General features: G+C 30.9%; 2 protein-coding genes across 5 annotated transcripts in view; one reads left to right on the top strand and one right to left on the bottom strand.

Moving 5' to 3' along the window:
- Positions 1-3,191, top strand: part of LOC143079677 (protein LLP homolog) — a 28,624-nt gene extending 25,433 nt beyond the window's left edge. For both annotated transcript variants that reach the window (XM_076255168.1, XM_076255160.1), the window contains exon 4: positions 267-3,191. In XM_076255168.1, the coding sequence (XP_076111283.1) occupies positions 267-424 (158 nt within the window). In that variant the 3' untranslated portion in view covers positions 425-3,191. The remainder of the gene's footprint in view (positions 1-266) is intronic.
- Positions 3,192-8,968: 5,777 nt separating this feature from the next.
- LOC143079548 (gelsolin-like protein 2) lies at positions 8,969-19,601 on the bottom strand. 3 transcript variants are annotated; one of them, XM_076254966.1, is made up of 14 exons: positions 19,454-19,601; positions 18,466-18,499; positions 16,434-16,517; positions 15,214-15,287; positions 14,451-14,525; positions 13,950-14,021; positions 13,390-13,517; positions 12,850-12,958; positions 12,315-12,425; positions 11,519-11,605; positions 10,844-10,935; positions 10,389-10,467; positions 9,649-9,744; positions 8,969-9,219 (listed from the first exon to the last, which is right to left on the bottom strand). In XM_076254966.1, the coding sequence occupies exons 2-14, from the start codon at positions 18,467-18,469 to the stop codon at positions 9,124-9,126; spliced, it is 1,107 nt and encodes a 368-aa protein (XP_076111081.1). In that variant the 5' UTR covers positions 18,470-18,499; positions 19,454-19,601; the 3' UTR covers positions 8,969-9,123. The 3 variants fall into 3 exon arrangements, with proteins under 3 accessions (XP_076111081.1, XP_076111087.1, XP_076111074.1); XM_076254972.1 differs by lacking the exon at positions 19,454-19,601 and adding an exon at positions 19,098-19,152; XM_076254959.1 differs by lacking the exons at positions 18,466-18,499; positions 19,454-19,601 and having other exon boundaries at positions 16,434-16,524.
- Between the last annotated feature and the right edge of the window lie 7,207 nt (positions 19,602-26,808).

Below are 26,808 nucleotides of genomic sequence, written 5' to 3'. Positions count from 1 at the left end.
GTTAGTATTCCAATGCGCTAACCACTACACCATGGCTCTCTAAATTATTTGTTGCAGCAGTTATTATTTTATGTTTATTAAAAGTGACTTTTGTTTTTTAAAGTTTTGAGTTATGATTAAGTCCATGCAAGTACAAGTCAGGCAGTCATATAATATTAGTGGATGTATTATGATTAGTAAGATCTTCTCAAATGTCACCACTGTTATATCTAGATGGCAGTACAGAGATACATATTTTACATGTTTATTTTTATTTATTTTTTCAGAAAACATGGACCTTGATTCAGGAAAAAAATACAACACAAGGACAAAGTTAGATGAACATGGAAATTACCCAGTGTGGATGAACTCTAGACAAATTAAAAAGCAGAAGAAAAAGAATAAGACACAGAAAACAAAACGAGCAGGAAAAGCAAAGAAATGAAAATGATTTCGATAAAAGCTGACCGAAGTTTTTCAAAGTTATGGACACTTTTGTCTAATTGTCTGCTGATATCATTGAAAATGATCTGTCATTCTGTATGATATTTTCATAGTTCAGCATAATTTAATGCCACATATTTACATTCTGACATTTAATCATTAATGATATAAAGAAAGTAAATTGTATGGGATATATTTGAAGGTACATGTATTTATTAAATGCATTTATTTACAACTTTGTCAAAAAAAATGTGTAGACTGTTTAAAATGAGATTGAAAATAGATTGATGTGTTCAAAACTTTGTTGTCACTTAATATTAAGTTAGTCTTTCTAACCTAGGCTGAAAAAAATTTATGTTAAGAGTGTTATATATAATTTGTCTATTATTTGGAGAAAACAAGATAAACCTGTTTCACTGTGATCATAAATATATATAAAAAAGAAAACAAAAAAACACACACACACGATATAGCCATTTCAAATCTACAATTAAATGGACACAAGTCGACCTTTGTAATGTCATGTAACTCATGAATAATAGTAGTCAGCTGTAGGATTAACCATAAAAACATCTTCAACATATGGATTTCAGTCGAAGTTCTTAAAATTTGGCATTTACATGATTTACATTATTTACAGGTATACATTAGAATGAAACATGATTGTTTCAAATATTTTATATGGCTGTTCCCATGGAAATTTCTAGTTTTCTTGTTTGCTTGAAAATTAAAAAAAATACCATTTGAACTAATAAGATAAGAAGAATTTTATTAATCTAATCAAGAACCCATTAAGGGCATCATTTTACAACACAATATGATTGGAAAAAGCAAAACAGAAAACTAATACCATACTATAACATTATGGACAGGATCAGAGCCTAACACAACATGTGTTTTATATAACTATTATATTAAATCTTATAACAATAAAATATTATATTATTTCATATATTTTGTTTACATCTGGATCTTATTTCTAAACCTTTAATAATGTAATTTCCTAGGCACATGAGAGTTGGTAAATGCTCATTTGTGAACAGCCAGAAATATTTCTTATCATTAAGTAGTTCTTTAAAATTAGTACAAAAAGTGATAACTTTATCAAATAATAGTTTCCTCTGTTCATCATATAATGGACAATTTACTGTAAAATGGGTCTCATCTTCAATAGAATTTGATCCATGTGATAAGCAGTGATGACACGTTGAGTTCTCTCTATGTATTTTTTACTATATCTATCTTTCTCAATTCTAAGATCATGAGCACTTATTCTCATTTTACATATAGCTCGACTTATACTAAATCTTTAATTGATAAATAAGCCTCCTTTACAAAGTCAGTCTTGAGGTTGAAATAATTTTCTAATTTACTATTACCTTGTGATAAGGTTTCAGATCTTTGACCAACCAAAATGTTTTGAAACTATTACAAAGTTTACCTTTTACAAATTTAATTAATTTATTGAGCTTTGTATCTAAATTTTGTATATCAAGTGATTGAAGTACATATTTCATAGATGATTACCAACAATTAATGTTTTCTGCATCTAAAATTTTATTACAAACATAAGCATCATAAAGTAACCCTTTGTCCAACTTGTTAAGCCTGTGTACATATTTTACCATAGATATAATGACAGAAAAATAAAGAGGAAATCTTGCAACCTCTGATAACACTGCTAAATTTGAGGCTTTCTTATTTACACAAGGAATATACTTTAAATATCTGAAATGTGATTTTTCCAAATAATCATTTATGTAGATAAATTCAAATAGATAATCACTTTTTTTCTTGCAAGCAGCAGAGTTAATTTTAAATGAACCCCAAATTTCACTACAATATAATAAAATTGGTTTTATTGTGTGATCATATAAATGAATTGCAGTATCAATACTTGGATTACAAGCTGACATGGATTTTTGTAATTTGAATTTTGCCTTTAAGGATTTTTTGAATAGCTCTTCTTTCCCCTGTTGAAAAAGACCACTAGAGGTAAAGACTATCCCTAGATATTTACATTTATTAACACATTCTACAGCCTCTTTATCTAAATAAAATGATTCCTTCAAAAATTTTCCAGGCTTGTTAAAAATTAAAACTTTTGTTTTGGACAAATTTACATCTAGACACCAGTCAATACAATAAGTATGCAATATATCAAGTCGGTTTTGAAGACCTTTTTTAGTGTTTGATAATACAATAATGTCATCAGCGTACATAAGACAATCAATTCTACGCCCATTGATATCAACAGCATCTGGACTTGGCTCAAATTTTGGAGGCAGGTCGTTAATGAAAAGCTTAAATAAGTTTAAAATAGATTTATTCAATGTGGATTAGCTTGTTCTAGAATTAATGTAAAAAAAAACATGTTTAAGTCAACATGGTCAATCATATCAAGAGTTATTTACTGTACATATTGTTCCTCTGGAGTCTGGTTATGGACAATATATATATATTGAGGATTTTTTTTTAAACATAGCTTTATGAATACCAGGGAAAGAACAACTTGGAATTTAAAAACAAAACATTGTTGATAAGAGTATTGCTTAGCTTCCACCTTGTAGAGGTGATGATTTGTAATGTTTTACATACCATTTTCTTGATGTAATACATATAGAGATTCAGGGGATTTAATTTTATTAAAACACAATTTATTATTTTTATGATATTCATTATATTTGAATGATGAAAATTTACTATTATTGGGTGTAATAAACATGATAAATTTGTTGTTTTTATGCAATAAAATGTTCTACCAAAAATTTAATAAAATTTTTAAATTTTATTAATAAAGCCAAAATTATATTTTATACATATTATTAATTATATCTAAAAAAAAATAGCTTGAGTTGTAACACTTCTTACATTATATAAAAAAGTGGTATGATTGCCTATGAGACAACTCTCCACAAGATACCAAAATTACACAGAAGTTGACAACTATAAGTCACTGTATGGCCTTCAACAATGAGAAAAGCCAATACCACATATAATAGTCAACTATAAAAGGCTCCAAAATGACAAATGTAAAACAATTCGAACAAGAAAGCTTGGGATAGGCATGCAGGCAATATATCCATCCCTTATTCCTGACAACAAAAGACAATTAAGTACAGGTCTGAGAGGACTAATATTTACTGACATTTCATAGCCAATAACTGAAAATAAGAAAATGTCTCACCTTCTTTACTAACCAATGACATGTTTTGATAGAGTGGGGTGCTCATTTTCACTATATCTTTCCATGTTTTGTACAGTTTATGTTCAGGTCTATATGTATTTGAAGTATACTGATATTTCTATACGAAGATAACTTCAACTGCAAAATATTCTTAAGCTTGAAAAAAACTTGTTTGTTTGAAAATAATCATCTGATAAATTAGATTAAAGGGTGTTTGAAATTGCCTGATGTTTTGTCTATGGGGGGACACATATTCGCCGTTTTTATACATCTACTTAAATCCAAATAACTGCAGCTTTAAATAATATTTTTCAAATCTATTTCATTATAGACGGCAATAGCAGACATTTCATAGGTGTACAAAACTAATAAATTTAGGGCGATCAGTCAAAGAATTAATAAGAAATACTTCTTTGAAATTGGGTTTTTCATTCAGGAAATTGGACGAAAATCGTTGTCCATTTTTCGGTTCTATGCGGTAAACGACGCAATTTTGTCGTAGTTTAAAAAATAATAATGTTTGTTATAAAAATTTAATTTACCGGCATATTTCTTTCATTTTAGCCATCCTTTGAAGTTTTTACACCTCAAAATCATAAAACGGCGAAATTGTGTCCCCGACGAATATGTGCACCCCACTCTAGACCCAAATATAATCAACTATCATATTAACTTAACATGATCCAAGAAATTGAGGTTGAACCAAACGAGAAATACATGTACGCCTTACAATCATGCACTGCACTACATATATTTGATCTATTGCTTACAGTTTCTAAGAAACAGACTTAACCAAAAAAACTAAACATTGACCAATGAACATGATGAACCATGAAAATGAGGTCAAAGTAAGATGTCAGGCAGACATGTACACCTTACAACCAATGTATGCATAAAAATATAGTTGACATATTGCTTTTAGTATCTAAGAAACAAAATTGACCATGAAAACTAATTAATGCCCAATGAAAAACAAAAATGAGGTCAAGATGAATTGATACCTGCCAGACAGACATAAACAGCTCACAATCCTTCCATACAACAAATATAGTTGACCTTTTACTTATAGTTAAGAAGAACCGACTAAGACACAAACACTACACTGAGCAACTTAACTTTGACCACTGAACCATGAAAATGAGGTCATGGTCATATGACAACTGCCAGTTGACATTTATACCTTACAATCATTCCATACACCAAATAAACTAGACCTATTGCATGCAGTGTAAGAAAAACGGACCAAAACACAAAAACTTAACTATAACCACTGAACTATAAAAATGAGGTCAAGGTCAGATGACACCTGCCTGTTTGATATGTACACCTTACAAATTGAATCCTTCCACCAACTATATTACAAAATTCGCAGAAGCTACTTTAGTGAATATATTATTTTCTATATCATCTTGAATATGTTTTAAAACATTTGCCACTGTACAGTAAACAAGCAATGTCAGGGCATGCTAGCTGTATAGCTGACAATATGGTATGGTTTGGCCCCACACTCTTGGTCTCAATGTTGAAAGCTGTATAGTGTTACCAGTGGTGGATCCAGCCATTTTAAAAAGGGGGGTTCCCAACCCAGAGTAAAGGGGGGGTTCCAACTATATGCTCCCATTCAAATACATTGATCGGCAAAAAAAAGGGGGGTTCCAAGAAGAAAAATATTTTTCAAATTGAAAATTCTTTTTAAAAATACGTTTACATAAAGTAAAAAAAAGTTATAAAAGACAACAACTGTCATATTCCTGATTTGGAACAGGCATTTTCAAATCTAGAAAATGGTGGGTTAAACCTGGTTTTATAGCGCTAAACCTCTCACTTGTACGACAGTCGCATCAAATTACATTATATTGACATCGAGACACGTCCTTTTATAATATATTATAGAAAACAAAGGATATTGAGTATCCATGACACACAATCTGTTAATATACAACAACAACAAAAAAAAAAAAAAACAACAACACCCACACACTCAAAGCAACTGTGTGTCATGCATAAATGGGCTATTATATGTAAAAAGTATTTCAATGTCAACCCAAATAATTAAAAAAAAAATTGGCTTCACAGTCCCATAAGGTAAAATTTACCATCCGCTGTATAAGCTATTGATGCAAAAATACTACATGCATATAAATGCAACTGTATGCCAGATATCAATTTTATACTATCATATCTTTTGAATTAACCGGCAAGCGGACAGAAAGGGACACATTTGACAGGACAAAAAGTCACAAATATCTTGCAGACAATTGTTTGAATATACATGTATAAGAGAAAGATCTTGATATAATTTTGTATATTACATAACGTTATATTCTTTTCACAGTTTAGAAAGTTGTTAATAAGATTTGATTACTGAAGATTTACTAAATTCTAATCATACAAAGGATACATATTTCTTAGCACCATGAAGCCGTTTAGGTACCAAGCCACTTTGACATTTTGTTTTCCGAACAATTATTTAATCATTATTGATATTCTTTAACACATTTTGATTACAAAGTTGAGTTATGTTTTCAAAAGTTGTAGAAAAAAATCAAAATTTTGTTTTTTTAAATAAGTGATTTGTTATTCAAAGAAAATAATCTCAATTGCGACGTTTTGTCCTGTGACTTTTTGTCTGTAACTTTTTGTTCTGAGACTTTCTGTCCTACATTCGATAGACCGTTGCCCTAGCCTTCACGCAAGTCGGTAACATGTAGTTTTTGATATCTTGAACTCATGTCTTGGTTCGTATGTTTTGTGACCTTTTGAATAACATCGTTCAAATGTTGAGCTTCTTATTATGAGTGTCGTTTGACCAATAATTGTTCATCATTTAAATCCGATTAATAATCACGGTCTTACGAGCTGAGGATTTTTTTTAACGTAACTTGTCTGTGAAAGAGGGACGAAAGATACCAAAGGGACAGTCAAACTCATCAATCGAAAATAAACCGACAACGCCAAGGCTAAAAATGAAAAAAACAAAACAAACAATGGTACACACAACATAGAAAACTAAAGAATAAGCAACACGAACCCCATTTAAAAACTAGGGGTGATCTCAGGTGCTCCGGAGGGTAAGCAGATCCTGCTGTACATGTGGCACCCGTCGTGTTGCTTATGTTATAACAAATCTAGTAAATAGTCTAATTCGGTAGGTCACATTCATGAAAGGGAAGGGGATTGTAGTTACGACGTAAGGAACATATCCGATATCATTTGAGAAACGGTTATTCCATAACGGTCAACTAACACGTGATGACGTCCGTAAAATTAACGAAGGGATGATTTCAACTTCACCAATTGGAACTCTTGGTTTAATAGCTTCATTGTGAGCAGCCTCCCTCTATCAAGAAAATCATGATAGAAAATGCAGACACGTGAATATCGCATCAATTGGAAGATATATACCCCGTATGCAGGTACCGCTGGAATGTTGCTACTTAGAAATGGAAAGTTCACAATTGGAAAGCTGAAATCATCCCTTTTGTCGTAAAGTTTTGTTTTCAACCGACCCTCATTGTCAATTTCTAGATGTAATTCAAGATATGAGGCCGACTTAACTGTATATTTTATCTCTAGTTTTATGGGATATATGCGTTCAACATAGTCACCAAATTTTGAGTTATTCAGTGAAAGAACGTCATCTATATAGCGGAAAGTAGAGTTAAAGGATATTGTTAACTTCTTATCTTTCTTCCTAACAAGTTCCTGTATGAAGTTAGCCTCATAAAAATAAAGAAACAAGTCGGCAAGAAGAGGGCGCAATGGGTTCTCATTTAAATGTCGACAGTCTGTTTAAAAACACGTCCTCCGAACATTACAAATATGTTGTCAATCAAACATCTTGATAATGTCAGTTTCAGAGAATTTTTTGTTTGAATCAGTGTGATCCTTTACAAAGTAGGATTTATCCCTCCCCAAGACAAGATATACTTGTATCTACGTTGGCCATTCTTTTTAATGAAACAAAGTATTACTAACTCTTTTAATTTGTCTTTTAGTTTAGAATGTGGAATACTTGTGTAAAGTGAAGAAAAGTCAAATGTTTAAATACTATTGTCAGATGAAAGAGAGTTAGATTGTATGTACTCTAATTAAAAAATCTTTGGAATTTTTTAGTGTCCACATCTGATTCACTCTTTCTCTAGAATAGGCAGTTTCACAATAACTTTGAGCCCGTCTTCGATTACTGATAAAATAGATGTTAATAATTTAGAAAGATGTTTCGTGGAGCACTTGGAAGACCCAGCAATATACCGTTGTTTGTAAGGACACTTATGTAGTTTAGGTATCCAAAACAGTGATGGAAGATCTAGTTCATCATCTTTGGTTGAAACTCCAAAGGAACATAGAACAGACGTATGATTATCTAGGATTTCCTCTTTGGTAAGTGTCGTGAGGGTATATGTAAGTGTTTCTATCCAGCTTTTGCAGTTCATTCAAAATTCGTACCCAATTGCACTTTGTTGTTTGAAATCGAACTACTCAACTGGTATTCCGATTTCGAGTAATAACATGAATTGACGTAGTTCAATGTTAAGTTTTTAAGTTTTTGAGTTTTGGTATGCATAAACGACCTGCACTTAATTGACATGATATGAAATTTCGAGCAAATTACTGCTTAAATATTTAAATTAAATTTTGAACCTCCAATAAAATGTTTTACATAGTTCTATCAACGACAAACCGTAATAAAATGTGCAAGATGTCAGCACCAAATTTGATTATTTGGTCAAATGAATTGTATATGTGTTTTATCACTGCTTTCCCAAAAGTTTCGCAAAGGTTGTTGGATATCATTTTTGATCAGTTTCTACTGAATATAGAATTACTTTGATAATTCCAGTCAAGAACTATGTTAATTTTATAGGTTGGTTAATTGGTGTCTGTTATAATCATTTATCCAGCATTGTTCTGAATGACTTCTAGGTTAGGGAGAGGGTTGGGATCCCGCTTACATGTTTAACCCCGCCACATTCTGTATGTATGTGCCTGTCCCAAGCCAGGAGCCTGTAATTCAGTTATTTTCGAGAACTTTGTTGATGTGTTACATATTTGTTTTCCGTTATTTTTTTTGTATTTAAATTAGGCCGTTAGTTTTCTCGTTTGCATCGTTTTACATTTGTCATTACTGGGCCTTTTATAGCTGACTATGCGGTATGGGCTTTGTTCATTGTTTAAGGCCGTACGGTGGCCTTAAGTTTTTTAATTTCTGTGTCATTCGGTCTGTTGTGGAGAGTTGTCTCGTTGGCAATCATACCACATCTTCTTTTTTTATTTATCTGCTGTTTATGTATAAATATGAGTTTATCCAATACCAACTTCTGCTAAAATGATTGAAAATAACAACAGAAAGACGTCTTTAGGCTCAAGAATATCAAAGATGTTTCTGATGGAAATAACAGAAATGTTTGTAAGTCTATATTTGTGAAGTATAAATGGTCAAATCACTCAGCAAATGTATATTAAAATATATATTGAAAGCAAATTTTTAAAGTTATTTAGTATATAAATTCCTAATTTCCCAATGCAGAATTGAAGACCGTAGATTCTTGTCCTTCGTTTAGAACTGTTATTGGTATAGTTGGATGATCTGTTCCCATTAGATATTTCTACAACAAAAATACATTTTCAATAAGCTTGTTAATTGCAAACGTACTACAAACGACTTACACAGAAGATATACATTTCAAGTTTCAAAAAATATTTTCATTAGACATTGTGTTATTTTTGTCGTAAAGATATATTTGTTATGTGAACAATGATGGTTTTTTTTTAAAACTATAAAGAATGAATTTTGAATTTCATACGTCAATACATATGTTTTTCAACATTACAAATAGTGATTGTTTCCTTTACAAATTGCTTTATATGATCTACATTTCTGGATGTTCCCAATAGTTCTTCACTTGGCCCACCTTACTTAATGACATGGAACATTTCTTAGTTTATACCTTATATATGTTTACAACCAACGTCGGATAAATATAAATGTTTAAATTAATAAAAGATCCAGATTATTCTAGGCAAAATGATCTTACATGAGCGTATGCCATTCCATTCTTACGTTCATCTTCACTGGTTCTTCTACCTATCCATACAAAAACCTCTCCCTGTGTATCAAAGATGAAGACATCCTGGAAAGGCAAAATCAGTGTCATATCAAATCTAATAAAGGCGAAATAATGTATATTCTAAGTCTAGACAAAAAACAATCAAAAGAAAGAAAAACAATGTTTAAAAAAGATATTGATGACCTTTTAGATGTAAAACGAAGGAATAATTACAAAATAATGTGGATTTTTTTCTTCAGCAAAATAACATTTATTCATCTTTACAAGTGGTTTTTGAATTAATTTGGACATAAAATGTGAAAAGTCGAAATTAATATGCATCCCTCGAAAGGAAGGTTTGTCTCCAACACAAATAAAATTTAATAAAGTTTGGTAAAGAATGAAAATCAGATTGATGTGTACAAAAGCAACTAAATTAGGCAACTTTACAACTATTTGTCACTGTTTCATTTTTCTAATGATGGCATTATTATATTTAATATTATCTGCATTACAAGGCCACAAGGATTTTTTTTCAAATAGGAACATTCAATCAAAATAATGAAAAAAAAGGATTCTGAAATTTCCATCTATTAGAATAAAGTTCATTTATATTTTCAGCATTCAGTAGATGCCAAGAGCTTTGTTCTGTCTGGGTTTGTATGATCTGATGCAGCGCACTTCTTTCAGTAGAACAAATCTAATTGAGTTTGTGTTGTTTGTTTTACCTGAGATTTGAAGTCATTTCTTGTAACAGTACCATCACTAACTAATGAAAATTGTAATTCACCAGACTCGTTTGACAATCTGAAATAAATTGAAACATGTGTTGCCTATAATTACCAGAAAATAACATTTTTGTAAGAAGATTCAGGCTAAGTATTTCGTGGATTCCTACACTCAAATGCATACGCTATATATGGTATTAATGCAATTATTATGAAAACAATTTTAAATAAATAGCATTCTTTGACGTTATGAATGATTGAAATAAATAAGTTAACAGAAAATTTATAAACAGCACACTTTTTCACTTTTTTAAAATTTAGTTTAAGTGAAGCGTATCGTTTTTCTTGTTTTTTTTTTTAAGTATCTGCTCATGTTTAAGCTCAATTTTGATAAATATTATTTGACACATCAGTTGCTAATTAGTTCACATTATATAGAATAAATTTCTACTGACCTATGTAACGTTTTTCTAAATTTTTGTGCCTCATATGTTTCATCATCATCGTCCTCCTCGTCATCCTGATCAAGATAGCTGTAAAATTTGTGCTGAAAATGAAAAATTATATTAATACACTCTTGGAGCAATATTACAAATTATGTAATGACTTATTTACAAAATTATTATTTGAAATACTTTTTTCATTTTCCATGTCCTTATCTCATTCCTGAATGTTTGAGTATTTTTACGCAACTGCTATGTCACCAGTTCTTTTCAAAGCATCATTCTGTACACAAGTCGGTACTGAATCATTTGATTTGACACTTACGGTATCAGGTGTATCACTCTGTACATACGTCAGGACTAAATCATTTGATTTGACACTTACTGTATCAGGTGTATCACTCTATACACACGTCAGGACTGAATCATTTGATTTGACACTTACTGTATCAGGTGTAATCACTCTGTAAACACGTCAGTACTGAATCATTTGATTTGACACTTACTGTATCAGGTGTAATCACTCTGTAAACACGTCAGTACTGAATCATTTGATTTGACACTTACTGCATCAGGTGTAATCACTCTAAACACGTCAGTACTGAATCATTTGATTTGACACTTACTGTTTCAGGTGTAATCACTCTGTAAACACGTCAGTACTGAATCATTTGATTTGACACTTACTGTATCGGGTGTATCCACTTCATCTAGTGTTTCCACTGAAGCCTTTCCACTACGTTTGCTTTTCAGATCTTGGAGATATTGCATTGCCTGAATTAAATAATACAAAATTAAAATGATGCCTTCGCCAAAACAATTTTATTCTGATACTTAAATTCTTTTTAAATTGATAGCTAATGATGCAAAATCTGGCTAAGGATGCAAATTGAGTATCATTTCAAACTAAAGTTTTTCTTTTGGAAGTAAATTATATTTTCTATAAATGTATAGATGCATAATAACTCTCATGATTTGTTTCGTTTTATTCAAATATAAGAATAAAATGAGTTATTGGGTGCATATTAATGAGACAGCAACACAACGACAAAAATATTAAAAATACATTTACCGCCTTATATTACTGACTTCCACAATATGTTAGTATTTATACAAAAATATGCAAGTGCTATTTTAAAATAGTAAATAGTTTGGTTTTTTTCTCGTTTCTCGTTATTTTTATAGATTAGACCGTTGGTTTTCTCGTTTGAATGGTTTTACACTAGTAATTTTGGGGCCCTTTATAGCTTGTTGTTCGGTGTGAGCCAAAGCTCCGTGTTGAAGGCCGTACAATGACCTATAATGGTTTACTTTTATAAATTGTTATTTGGATGGATAGTTGTCTCATTGGCACTCACACCACATCTTCCTATATCTATATATGAATCGCTAAAAAGTATGAATAAATTTAACAGAGACACTCAAAGATCTGCCATTATTAAAATAAATTCGTTAAAACAAAACTTTATACTGTGTAGCTTACCTTGAATTTTTCATCTTTGTTACAATTCTCACCATTCCACTGATATATTTGCAAGCCAAGGTCTAATATATACACATCACTGGAATCCAATTTGCTTTTTTTCCGCAAAATCTATGCGAACAAAAATAGAAGATCAAGTTTTGAAGGAAAATATATTTTCTTACTTACAACGGTGTTTGCAATATAGCAATATAGTAAAAATTTCTAACTGCCTATAACAGATACAAATATATTCGTGGTTATAATTAATTCTGTGAATAATCCATTCAAAATGACATGATTGGTATTTTGTGTAGACGTACGCTTGAGTGCGGTTACTAACGCATCTAATCGAATTTTATTTTTAGGAAAATGCAAACCAAAAATATTTAGAAAAAAATCTGAACACTCACTGAAACTTTCTTGTTTTGACTTGTCGATTGTATAATACAACATTAAAATAATGTGCATATACTCTCCTTACACACAAAGTCTTAACATAAGAAGGTATACATTTTGTTATTACTAGCTTAATATGTATTTCATAATTATATACCTCTTTAACTACAACTCCTTTTTTATCACCACGGAAATGAAGTAGGCGTTTGATTTCTGCTTGTTTTTGTGCGCTTCTGAATCCAGTTTCTGCTCCACCTTCCATCAGACTAAAATATAATGAAAAATAGTCTCAAATTCATTGCATAGAGATGATAATTGTGATATCATGACAAGAAAACAGAAACACTGCTTCTTTTTTAAATTACAAATCAAGAATAATCAAAATGTACTCTTTTTTATATATATTTATTCACTAACCACTGAACTAAGTACATTATTGCCAAAAAATGACTATTTATTAAAAATTACATATTTTCTGTAATAGCCCTGTTTTTCCTGTAATGGCCCTGTTTTTTCTGTAATGGCCCTGTTTTTCTGTAATGGTCCTGTTTTTTGTAATGGCCCTTTTTTTCTGTAATGGCCCTGTTTTTCTGTAATGGCCCTGTATATATTAATGGCACAATGTATTTAACAGAAAATTATAATACTAACAAGAGAAACAAAACAAAAATACAGAAAAACAACAAAAGTGTCTTACGTTATTGATGGAAAGTAGCCTTTAAACATGGATGATTCATTACTTTGAACTTCTCGGTGTTGAATGGGTACACCATCTAGTAAGGTATCTAATTCTACGGTTTTATAGGCTGCAGTTCCATATTCATCCTGTAAAAATAATGCATCGTGAAAACTTATCAAAGATACCAGGCTTATAATTTGGAATCCCCAACGATCGCTTTCTCTGCAGAAGAATTATCAGTGGTGCTTGAATAAAACACTAAGTTAAAAAAAATATGTCATTCACTTCAACTTACGTTTTTGTTTTGATAAAATTCAACAAAAATGGAAAGGAACTTAAAATGAAGATTGTTTTAAGGAAAAGTTGTCAACGGTATTTGGATCAAATTGGTATACCAAGTAAGTAAAAGCTTTTTCAGAAACAGTAACCTTTGACCATGGCTTTTATTCAAGATGATCTGCCAATATTGTTTACATTCAGGAAAGTTATCTCAAAGACTTTGTTGATTTGAATTCCCTTGTAAAACAAAATGATGTTTGTGGAATATTATAAGATTGTTTACTATGGTGGTAAATTACCTGAGTACTGTATTTCCCAATCCAAAAATGGACATCATATAAGAGTTTATCTGAATCTTTGTTTTTATAAGTCTACAAAATAAATAATAACAATGATACCACTATGAAGTAAGCGAAACCAAATAATCACATTTCTTTATATTTTTTGAATCATGAATCAAACAAGATACATGTTAATATGAAAACTTCAAAGTAAAGTTGCTCAAAACGAAAGTTCAGATTAATCACATGAGCTTGTGAATGCTATTCATATTATAACATGAATAAAGGGGATTTCGTTTATTTAACAACTTTTCGAGCAAAACTCCAAGTGTATTGTAAAGACAATTTTTGAAGTTATAAAAATATTATGTTTACCAATCTATTAAGTGATTTTACATTCTCGTTCAATACTACAGAATAACATTTCTTTTATAACGTTTTTAATTAACTTAATGTCCTAAATGTATATGTATATGACACTCACCTGAAAATGAATATGTTTTATAAAGCAATACTTACATTAAGTATGATATACGAGTCTCCATTATAAAAGCTACCGTATTCATCCTTAGCCCAGTTGGTGACTTTAAATTTCTGTTAAAAAAATCAAAAAGAATATAAAGCAAACAAGGCAAATTATCTAATATGGAAAAGACAAAGTCCGAATATACTAAATATTAATTGTATTTACTCAAGAATATTTAAGCGAATAAGATTCAGATACGCCAATATGATAAATGCAAGGACGATACTATTCATGTATTAGTTGATTGTATCACATCTACTCAGGTTGAGAAAATGGGTTCAGTCGTTATCTGTATAAAAAAATTTATCTTAATTTAATATGTTAATCCTGTTCTACTATGATGGTGGTATTACTGTTACAGTACAGTTGCATATTTTTTTTCCCAGTTTGCCACAAACATGACACATTGTTTTTAATTTGTTAATATTTTGATTTGTATGTGTATAGTCGCAATTTTAATGGGGGCTCTGAGATTATTTCACGCCTGTTTATTTTTGTCACTATCATGGCTTATCATTTTCAAAAGTCATTATTCATTTTTACTTTTTTTCATATTCCATATGTTTTATTTCTGTGCCAGTCCAATTTTACAGTAGCATAGTTTTGCTCCAAATATTTGTTCACTGTGTGTTTTTGAGGAGATAGAGGTAAGCTGATGAAAACTGTTAAATATAAAAGATATTCTAACTATATGTGTAAGGCATATATCCCTTTCCCGAATGAAATATCTTATTTAACCGTAAAAAAAATACGCACAACTATCCTCCAGATCTGAAGTCCAACTTCTTTACCCGCATTTTTCCAGGCTGGTTCAGTTAAAGCGGACTCCTCTGAAAATAGACAGCTTATTTCTGAATGGCATACAAGCATGAAATTATTTGTTGAACTTGTTAACATGAATTTGACTGTACTACTGGTATCTTTCGCCTCTCTTTTATTAGACTTATTTCAATAATACACTGCCTTACCTCGTAGATCTTGTATATGTATGAGTTTGTGTATGATATGTGTTTTTTTCCTGGAATAGATTCTATGTTACATGCGATAATTCATTTATTTATTTTAATCATGAATTGTTCATACTTATGAAAGCTCCGTCTTTAGCTGTCTATGTTGTTTCTTGTGTATTATTATTTATCTGTTTGTCTTTTTCATTTTTAGCCATGGCGTTGTCTGCATATTTTCGATTTACGAGTTTGACTGTTTCTCTGGTATCCTTCACCCCTCTTCTAGTAAAGAAGTTGAGCATTTTATTTTCTTTTCATTTTAACTATATTAAATTAAGATACATAAACGTAATCGAGCAGTTAGTCCTACACAATGCGTATTATATATATGGAATTTACAAATCATAAAAGCAAAAAATACACTGAAATTATACTAGTAACTTATAATTCAGTTTAAGAATGGTCAAAATTACTGAAGGCAAGCTACGAGTCATTTCTATCTTATTGTTGATAAATATGATGCTTAAAAACCTGATTTTTCATGACACGAGCGAAGAAGGGTTGTCATATAAGGATAACGAGATTGATTCGAAGACTTAAACCTTACAATCAGGTTAACTACATAGTATCTGATAACTACATGTACCAATATGTTACACTTGTCGTATCAACGACCCCATCTTCATTTCCTTGATTGTGACATCATATTTACTTGCCATGAGCTATAAGTTGGATACCACTTTTGAACAGTACATTTTATGCATAATCCGTCTAGAGAACATCGGCTTACCCGATATTCGGGGGAATTAATGTTAATGTTAATTTTCCGTCCTATTTTTCCAGCCATATAATGGTCCTCTCTCTCTCTGTCTCTGTCTGTCTATCTCTCTCCCTCTCTCTCGATCGAAATCAATGTACATTGGTCAATCTTTGTTATTGTCAAGCAGAAAGATACTTCACACGTGTTTTAACACTACTGGTTATACAGTTCAGTTTTCTTTAATGTACTATTCTATTAGTAGTACTTACTTTTGACATTCTTTTCCGTATCTGATCCAAATAAGGCCATGTTAGAATCTTTCCAGTCATATTTCTTTGCTTTCCTTAGTCCGGCTGTCATAAAGTTGCAATTCAAATAAATCATCAAACCAAACATATATATACAGATAACAACAAATACAAAATATATAACATAAACAGTAAAAGCATGTATATACTCAGCACAATTAACACTATAACATCCGTACGCAGTTTGCTCAAATCTGATATTCGTTGAACAAATAATTTCGTTACACAGTAATCATTTTGGTAGTTTTGAATAACTGTAACTTACAATTAAATTTTGATTAAATGTATTTTTCAAAGTACATGCTATTGTCTATAATTCTTGCGAGTATTAATTTTACGGTCAAGAACTTTGGAAACATTATAACATTTGGTTTCCCAATAAAACTTTTTTTTTAATTTTATATTACTTGCTATCAAATTTCTGATTTTGTGCGTGTAGCAATATTTTTGTAGCTTGAAAAAACCGTTATCAACTGTTACAATGGATTTTAACGAATTAATTTTAATAATCCATTAACCAATACATTTACAATTTAATAGAGACACAACAGATCAATGCATTAATTTTTTTTAGAATGAAACTTTTACAATGATAGTTTATTTGAACATGTAACTACACATGAGATAGTGGCTACTGGTCGAGATCTCCATGAAACGCAGTTACTTTTTTCATAACTTCAGAGCATTTATAATAATCTAAGTAGATATTTATAGGTTTAGTATATTATGGAAATCATACGGTTTACTGCCCGTGATTGAATGATTCTTTAAGGGAGTAGTCTGCATGCTTTAACATTAGGCTTAACAACCCATTGAATAAGCTGGTTTGTAAGATTTAACCTTGGGGATTAAGAAGAGGTAAAGTCACTTTCAACCGTAAAATCTGTTTATTCATTGAAATACAGTATAGAGTCCCACTTTATGACCCAATTTATTTTCACTTTGTAAAAATGGGTGCCTTGACTGTGTCGACTCGGAATATATATGAAGTATAAACTTCAACGTTTACATATAGATGTAAAAAAACTAATTAAGTAGAAATAACTCATTTATGTTTGTTATGATCAAGGTAGTTGTAAAATATGACATTAACTTATATTTTATCTGTTTATGACATTGTATGGGAATATGACGATATTTCCGTATTGGTCGTGTTATCATTGTGTACTCAATGTGAGGAACCGGCTTGGTTACAAAGAAATGAATGGTAGGTGTTTATGTGGTTTGGGTGTAGCCAGGTTTACCACGGAACAAACTGACAAAAAAATCTTTTTGCCACTATTCAAACCAGTTGTTTGTTGATGCTTTTTCTTCAGTGTATATACAAAACGGCAATGATAACCTACTGCATTTATGTTATAATATGTATTGCTTATTGAATATATTCGCAAACATAAATAGGTCAAGCTTTGTGAATTTTAACACCGACATAATGTTCATGCTCTCATGTATACGTGTTATAGACATTCTCATTTCAAACCCCAATTACGCCCCCTCTATACATTTCATTTACATAAACTGTCATTTAACTTTTTACACCTTTTAACAATATTTTTAGTCATCTACCTTGTATTATCCCAGTGAATCAATTTAAGTACACAATTATATATAATACAACATACACGTAGATTTTGTATGAGTTGTAAAAGGGAAGGCAACCCTGTGTAGATGGTCAGATTTTTTTCTAGTTTCCCTCTTTTGTTATTTTATTAATTCTTTTTTTGGGAAATGAGCAAATAATACTTTTTGTCATAGCAAATACAAAGACAAAACAAATATAAGAAAAACTTTACTAGTGATAAACAAGAACACAACTATATCATATGTTGCAATCGGTTTCCGGTTATCATATGTAGTGGTTAAAAAACCGAGACCTCCCATTCTTTTTTATGTCGGTCTGAAAGGATATTTTATATCACATAGTCTCATTCGAATACAATGCTATTTAAAAATCACACGAGTTGGTTAAAAATCACAAATGGAAAGTACTTACACATTATTGTCGTCTTGTATTAACCACACCTAGTCTACAACATATAATTATGAAGATACTAAAATAAAATGGATTTTTCTGCATCAGCTGTGTTTTAAGATCAATGGATCAATATCAGGATTAGCGTTCTACAAAATGACCCATTCGTTCAATTTTTAATACAATTTCAAAATATGATTGAACAAAAATTTAAATTAAGGGTGTTGTCAGATCAAACCACCACCCACGCAACTTAAAAGACAATAAACACCGTGTATGCACAAAATAATTTTGAAAAATAAGGATACAATGAGATTTAACGAAAATGGATTCAGATTTTTCTAAACAAAGATTCAATTCAAAAATATTTGCAAATCAATTTTGTTCGGAAATCTGAATATTTATCGATTCCTTGTACACTGTTGCCATCTCCTATTGCATACGTTAGTTCAATCATCATACCTCGATGAACATTAAACGACATATATTTATTTATAAAGAACACTGTGTCAACCATATCAATTTGAACAATTTCCATAGAATTTATATTAAATTCGTTTTAATTACACATACTATTAAGAAAAACGACTTGAAAATTAACTTTTTGAGTATTGACTTGAGATGAAAATTAAAAAGATACTACATATACTCACCTTTTCAAATGAAATGACGTTGAAGACGTACAATTGTCTTATTAAGTTATGATAAATATATTTATGTAGCAAGATAAAGAATGAATGCTGAGAATGTTAAGGAAGAGTTTAAGTTACATATATATTTTTTTTCAAATTAGGGTTTTAAATAAGAGTTTCTTCCTGCTTAAATGGCCGGCACATTCCCCTTTGAATTTTAAATTCCCTAACCGACTAAATAAAAAGTGTGTGCCGATGCAATTCATTTTCTTCTTGGCTACAGTAAATTGCATCGAGATAGAGCATAATCAGTCTTAACAAGTTAAACATTTTTTAATTTGATATCAACTTTTAAGTTCTTAAGTTATTTTACTTACTACGAAAGCGAACAAAAATATAGATCCAAATACGATCAGATATGGTTAAGTTGTTTGTCAAGTGTACGCAGGTATATACTTTCACACTTGACAGGATAAGACATAAACATTCCGTCTGTCAAGGATAACACACATGACTGCTTAAGGCGTAATCGAAACATTGACTTTTTAGGAGATAACTCTTTTTTTATTACATACAGTCAATAGATGGTTCGTTTATATGCACACATATACATATAACAACCTGATAAACAGGAAGATATGAATATGTATGAATCAATTTTAACTTGTATTTGTTAAAATGAACCGTTTAAATAGCTATGACTTCAAATATTTATATAGGAATATTTCGATCTTGTAGAAGAAAGCAATGTTTTGAGAGCTTCATCACTGAAATAATTTGAATTATAAGGTCCGGTTTTGGTGGACAAGATACAAAGTTCGATCAATAAAATATTTTAGATAAAAAAAACCTTTAGAAATGCGAAACATAAGCAATGAGTTATAATTAAATGGCTTAGTTGAAGTAATCTGTCTGAAAGTTTGAGGACGTTATTATGTTTTGGTTGACCGTTATGGATACGGTGATTTGTCATAGATGACCACCGAAATGTGTCGTAGCGATATTTTTTTATTATTTGGATACTTGTTTATCTTCTATTTTCTCGAGGCTTTGTGTGTTAAATCTTTGTTTACAGTACATGTAGCTGTGTTTACTATTTGGACAATTGGATGTCTTTTATTTTCTTATTACAATAGGAAAATAAAAGACATTCAATGGTTTTGCTGTTTTTTCTAATTTTTTTTTTTTTTTATTGTTCCTGTGGCATGTTCCTTCCTTTTTAAACAGATTTGAAATAAAAACTTAAAACAACTGAAAAAATAACTAAAACGAGAGCGTAACATTCATAGATATCAGAGCCAGGTATGTGGAAAATATCATAACTGCTTACTACTATCTATCTAAACGAAATCCGTATTTTTAACGACAAAATTCCTAAATTGTGAACATACAGTCTAACAACAGAGGTATCGATAAAAATTAATAGCAATGTAATGATATAATTTTCTTGTTGTGACAGAGTGCATAAAAATCTTAATTCCTGAGTGATCAAGATTTAATTTAATTGTGGTTCTTTTTTAACAAGAAGAGGGGAACTTATCTTATTTGATTATTGCATGACATTGATTTAGTGAAAACAATATGTTCAGGATAAAGTTGTTCGTTTATAAGAATACAAGTTATTATGAAACTCAGACAAAGCTGACCTAAGATGGATTTGGCTATTATTTCTAGTTTTTGTACACCCTTGGCTTCAAAATATTCGTCTTTGAGCGGTCCTGATAAGAGTTACTAGTAATCCAGAAAGGCGCTTCAAACGCAGGCAATTTATATTTCCTCCCATTTAATAACATGTTCATGCCAGATATTATATTTTAATTGCATGATTGACTGTGCCGTTTCAGTGCATAATGACTATTATAAGGAAGAAATTAAATGATGATACAAGTATTTTTAGTAGTAATAAATAGATCTTGTTATAAGCGACATAGACACATTCTTCATTTCATCATCTCCAAAATCTCTATTGAAATATATATCAGTTTCATCATTCAATTAAATTTACCTCTGAATTTTCAAGCGAGAAAATTGCTTTTCTAGACACCACCACATTTCAAATTTGTAAAAAATGGGGTCACGACAATTGATCTCAACACAAAGAAAACTGATAAACATCAGTTTCTTTCTCCAAGAAGTTGTCACCCGAACACTGCTTCGGAAGCATTTCTAACAATCAAGCCATCAGACCAAAGCGGATTAGCTCCTCGGAATCCAAACTCAACTATCGTTTGGGACAACTCGGAAAACAACTAAAATCAAGAGGATACAAAACCGAACATATCACAGACGCTTTTGATAAACCCCAAGAAAAAGAGATCATCATGGAATACAAAGATAAGACGAGACGCCAAGATAGAATTGCGTTTGTCGTCACCTTCCATCCCGACTGACAGATATTTCATCTACTGTCCGCAAGCACTAGCGTCTTATCGAAAATGACTCTTTCTTCAAAGAAATTTTTCGATCAACTCCTGTCATTGCCTATCGCGGACCCTAAAATCTTAAAGACATACTTGTCACATCTAAAGTAAAAAAAAACCAAGAGACTTCTAAAATTGGGTGTCACAAACAATGCGGAAAAAGCAATTGTAAGTGCTGTTAGGTCGCTAACACTGGTAACGTTTTCAGCAGCACAGTAACGAAGCAACGATACAATATCTATGTTACATCTAATTGTAAAACGGAAAATAGTATTTATATTCTTACTTGTGGAACTTGCAAGCTGCAGCATGTTGGCGAAACAGAAACTAAATTCAACATCACACTAAACAATCACCGGTCTTTTTATATAAAAGGAAGAAACTGCCCAATCACGAGACATCTATCAAGAACAGCCATACTTTTGAAAATATCACCTTTCATATTATTGAGGTAAACCAAACATGGGACTCCCAAAGTAGAAAACAGAGAGAGAGATTATGTTTGCATCAGCTACATAATCTTGAACATGTTGATGGACTGAATGAGAGAGATGGAAAACAGTCTTGCTCAAAACCAAAGGAATAAATCCTGAACGTCATTCTATTTAACTAAAACCACTATTTGTTTTGGTTTAAGAATTGTTACAATAAGCGGCAAAAACATCTTTATAGACATTGAACGTTAAGCTGGCAATTTTTTTTTCTTTACAGCCTCCAATTTTTTACCTGATTGGCTGCACACGCCTGATGAAGCTAATTTGTTTAGCAAAAATATTGCGTGAATTTATAAAATATAACAACTATTTTTTATAACACTCATCAGTGTGTTAGAGTTACATTCTTAAGCACTTGTATTATATATAAATCTCTAGATTCGCCTTCCGTGACAAGGTAGCAATGCGACTATTGAAGTTATAGTTTTATATAGCGAATGTGATCGAGTGGTCTAGAGCGCTGGACGTAAGGCTAAGCGATTGGTGCTATAATTTATCAAAGGTGTGAGTTCGAATCCCGCTGGGGGACAGACAAAAAATGTCAGCATTAAAAAGCTTATTCTAAAACTGTAGGGTGTATTTTTTTTAGACTTATATATATCAGTAAGAAATGTGTACGTATGAACATTAAAGAGACGGCTGTGTAATAATCAATTGTAAGGTGGTAGTATATGGGATCGAGGATTCAACCGTCTTGGATCACAAAAACCGGCGTCCGCGATTGATTGGTTTTGATTGTTTTACTGAATCAGTATTTGATACGGAAAGCATTTTATTTGTGGGACTTTACATTTAAAAATGAAGAAACTAATAATGGTTCTTTTAAAAAATGCAGAGCTAATTCATCTTTGTTGATATGCAGCGAAATTAACTAAGTAGGGTTACAATAAATATTCTTTTTTATTTTCTGAAAGGTTTGAAGAACTAGTTTCTCGTCTTTCGTATTAAAATACCTTTTTCTTTATAGCAAAACATTATTGCATTTCTTGATATAACCGTCACAAAATTTAAAAATATTTGATCTACCAGTAGATTGAAAACAGAAATCGTAAATAAATTGTTTTTTTTTAAGTTTCTAAACGGCTATTTGTTAACTGCATATGCACATATTAATTTAGTGGTCAAACATAGTGTTTTGTTTATAAAGAAACACAATATACATTGTATTTGAAAAGTTTGCTTTTAAGACAAATGTTCGAACAAGTTTATAATTAACAGCTGTTTCTGAAAGAGGTGTTTCCAAAATTGAAACATTGTGGTACAAAGAAAATAACCGAAATAAAACCTGTTGTATTTTCATGGTGAAATAACCGTTTACAGAATAGCCTTACTTAGTTTAATAAATTATAAGTAGTAGTTTATATAGTTTTAACCGGAACTGACATCCAGATTATCAATGATTTAAGTCAAAAGAACCACATATCAATCTATGAAGATGTTAATTTTAACTGGACAAATAAACAATACTAAACAAAGTCATTAGTGTCTATTAGTAGAATGTTTACCTTAAGGTTCATCATAACAAATGGACAAATATGGCCGTATTTTCACCTCAAAAACTACTCTGTGTACAGACTTACCTGTGCTGTTTGGAAAGTTTTAATGCCTAGCATCCACTAGATATATAAAAGTTAAATGCATTTTGTGTTTAAGAAAGATAAAATCTTTCTTGGTTTTTGATGGGCATTTTTTTTCCTTTCTGCAGAAGGTGCAAAAATAAACAAACACCTGAATTACTTTGATACTGTCCACTCACTGACTCAGATAAACTCTTTAACTCACCTATAGCCGTGAAGATACCTGGTGTCCATGTCAATTAAGGACAATGAAAACAATACAAACCGGTTTTTTACCTGAGGGAGCATCTCAAAGTTGTACCACAACTTAGTCAATTTTCACACCTTTTGCATGAAGGAAAAAAATGCCCATCAAAATCCAAAAGAGATTTTATCTTTCTGAAACACAAAATGCATTTAACTTTATTATATCTAGTGGATGCTAGGCATTAAAACTTTTCCAACTTTACAGGTAAGTCTGTACTCAGAGTAATTTTTGGAATGTAAATACAGCCATATTTGTCCGTTTGTTATGATGAACCTTAAACAAGTGACATTATTTTAGTTTCTAGTAGGTTTACATGTTGCAGATAAGAGAAGAAATTTAAACATACAGTAGTAGAACTATTACAGGCGTCACGCTTTAGATGTGACCTACGAAAAAAGGTACTGCGTTAATTTGTACTATATGTTTTGTTTAATTAAAGTTACTTGAATGTAAGTGTTTCTCCTCAAATTATTGAAGTTCATTGCATATTCTTATCTTATTGCAATCTGTTTCAATAATCAAACCTGTTCAACTAGTTAGAAATTTTAACCAAATAATGTATAAGAATCTCAGCCATGTCATAATATGGACAAGGGAGAAAATGAAGCATACTAACAATCTAATAAGATTTTGGTTTACATCACACATACTTTGAAAAGAGGTTGCCTTCAATTTCTACACATATATTTGTTGAAATTTGTAAAGTTATTTCAAAGGTAAGGAAGTAATTTATGAAGTGCTAAAATATGTTCAATTCAAGTTTTTCAAATTATTTGCTCTTATATGTGGGTTATCTTAAGTTATAAATATGTCTTAAGCTAAATAACAAGTGAAATAAACTTTTTTTTATGGCTCAACATGTTTTATGAAGTTTTAAAGGGAGCTAAGACAATCAAATGAATATCTTATGTTAATAAGGGGCTGGGTAGTTATCCTCCATGAAACCTTATTGACAACATAGTGTTACATCACAGTTTCCTACTGAATATAAAATCATATACTTCGACCTGATGTATGAATCTTATAAATGTAGAAAAATAATAAATAGAAACAAATCTTAATTGGGACATTTTAAAAAACAAATTCAAAACATTAGTACCTTACTTTCAGAAATTTTAAGCAATCTTTTTAAAGTAGTATTGGGTCTTATATCATATACATTCAAAATACAAAGGAGCCCATGAAACTTGTTCAACATGCAGACTATAGTATAACAATAACAACAGATACAAAACTTACATTTTCACGATGTGGAAAATTCAAAACGGAAAGTCCCTAATTAAATGGCAAGATCTTAAGCTCAAACACATCCAACGAATGTATAACAACTGTCATATGCCTGATTTGGGACAGGCATTTTATTATGTAGAAATGGTTGATTAAAACCGGTTTTTATAGCTAACTAAAGCTCTCACTTGTATGACAGTCGCAAAACAATCCATTGACAATGATGTGTGAACAAAACAAACAGCCATTAGCAAAAATGTAAAACAAGAATACAAAAAGGCATATAGACAAAGCACATTTAGCAAAAATGAAAAACAATAATACACAATAAAAATAATCTGATATAAACACAAGTATAAATATAAATAGATAGCGAGCACTAGCAATTGGATTTTTTCTAGGCCTGTTTGATTTCATGTTATAGGTCAAAACGATTTGATAATTATTGTTTTCACCTTTAATAAAACGATTTTTCGAATGAGTTACAAAACGGTTCACCACTGCTTTACTTTCAGTGGTGACATTCTTTTCCTTTTAATAGTCGAACACATCTAGTAGAAGCGTAACCCATCTCTAGCTACGTGATTAAATTAAAGGTCACATGAATACGGATTCATGAGGTTGAATGGTTGACTTGCAGAAATAAAAAAAAAAGGAAGATGTGGTATGATTGCCAATGAGACAACTCTCCACAAGATTCCAAAATGACACAAAAATTAACAACTATTGGTCACAACCGTACGGCCTTCAGCAATGAGTAAATCCCATACCGCATAGTCAGCTATAAAAGGCCCCGAAAGGACTAATGTAAAAAGTCAATAATACATCACCGATGTTTTTTAGCTTGTTTCGACGCGCCAAACTAACTGTTTATAATGAAATATTTTTTCGAAATTCTGTTATATTATTATTAATTGAAAAAAGAATCGTATTAATCATTTTGTCGAAATATAGCGATAGATTATTCTACTTTTAAGTAACAAAATGCAAAGTCCTAAATTGAATGCAATTGTATTTTTTATTATTATTAAATCATAGCAAAAGCTGTTTTGCTGGTGTGTTTTGTATATGCGACTTTTTGTGCTTCTTTTGGTTTTTATAACGTGACTCTGTACTTTTAAAGATCCCGTCATTATGTTATTGTTCTATTATGTGTCATTATGTTATCGTTCTATTACAAATTTGACAATACTTTGAACGACAAACGACAAAATTATTTTACTTGCGTAGTGGTATTAACCATATATGGATTCTTAAAAATTCTAAAGAACTTCTGGATAATTTTAAATATCGGTCTGTTTCTGAAATTTAATATAACATAACTTTTGATTTTTTAACCCTGCATACCACCATCCTCATGTGAAATTATAATTGTTTGAATATACATTGAACGACAAAATTTCTTCCTATGTGACTTTACATTGGCTGACGCCAAACACGCGTAACAATAAATGTGTTTTTTAATTTGATAGATGCTTTTTGTGTTTTTTTTTTGTAAATGTTTGTTTGTTTTGAGATTGTAACACAGTGATGACTGCTGTAACCATATTTTGACTATTTTACCGATTATGTCTGTTTTGTTCACGCATCGTTGTAAATATAACGGAATTTGATGCGACTGTCATACAAGTGAGAGGTTTAGCGCTATAAAACCAGGTTCAATTAATTATTTATTGAAAATGCCTGTAGTGTACCAAGTCAGGCATCACAGTTGTCCATTCGTTTGATGTGTTTTTTCGTTTTATTTTGCCATTTGATTAGGGACTT

The sequence above is a fragment of the Mytilus galloprovincialis genome, chromosome 1 (assembly GCF_965363235.1).
Source record: "Mytilus galloprovincialis chromosome 1, xbMytGall1.hap1.1, whole genome shotgun sequence".
NCBI lineage: Eukaryota > Metazoa > Mollusca > Bivalvia > Mytilida > Mytilidae > Mytilus > Mytilus galloprovincialis.
Note: the sequence above shows the minus strand (reverse complement) of the source record. Positions and strands in the feature narration are given on the sequence as shown.

Bases quoted from the DNA above. Each gene is read 5' to 3' on its own strand.
- LOC143079548 (XM_076254959.1), bottom strand. From the start codon at position 16,524: ATGACAGCCGGACTAAGGAAAGCAAAGAAATATGACTGGAAAGATTCT. The intron at 14,526-15,213 runs GTGCGTATTTTT...TTTTTTTAACAG, and splicing joins TTCAGATCTGGAGGATAGTT to AAATTTAAAGTCACCAACTG. The intron at 9,220-9,648 runs GTAAGATCATTT...TTTTTGTTGTAG, and splicing joins ATGGAATGGCATACGCTCAT to AAATATCTAATGGGAACAGA.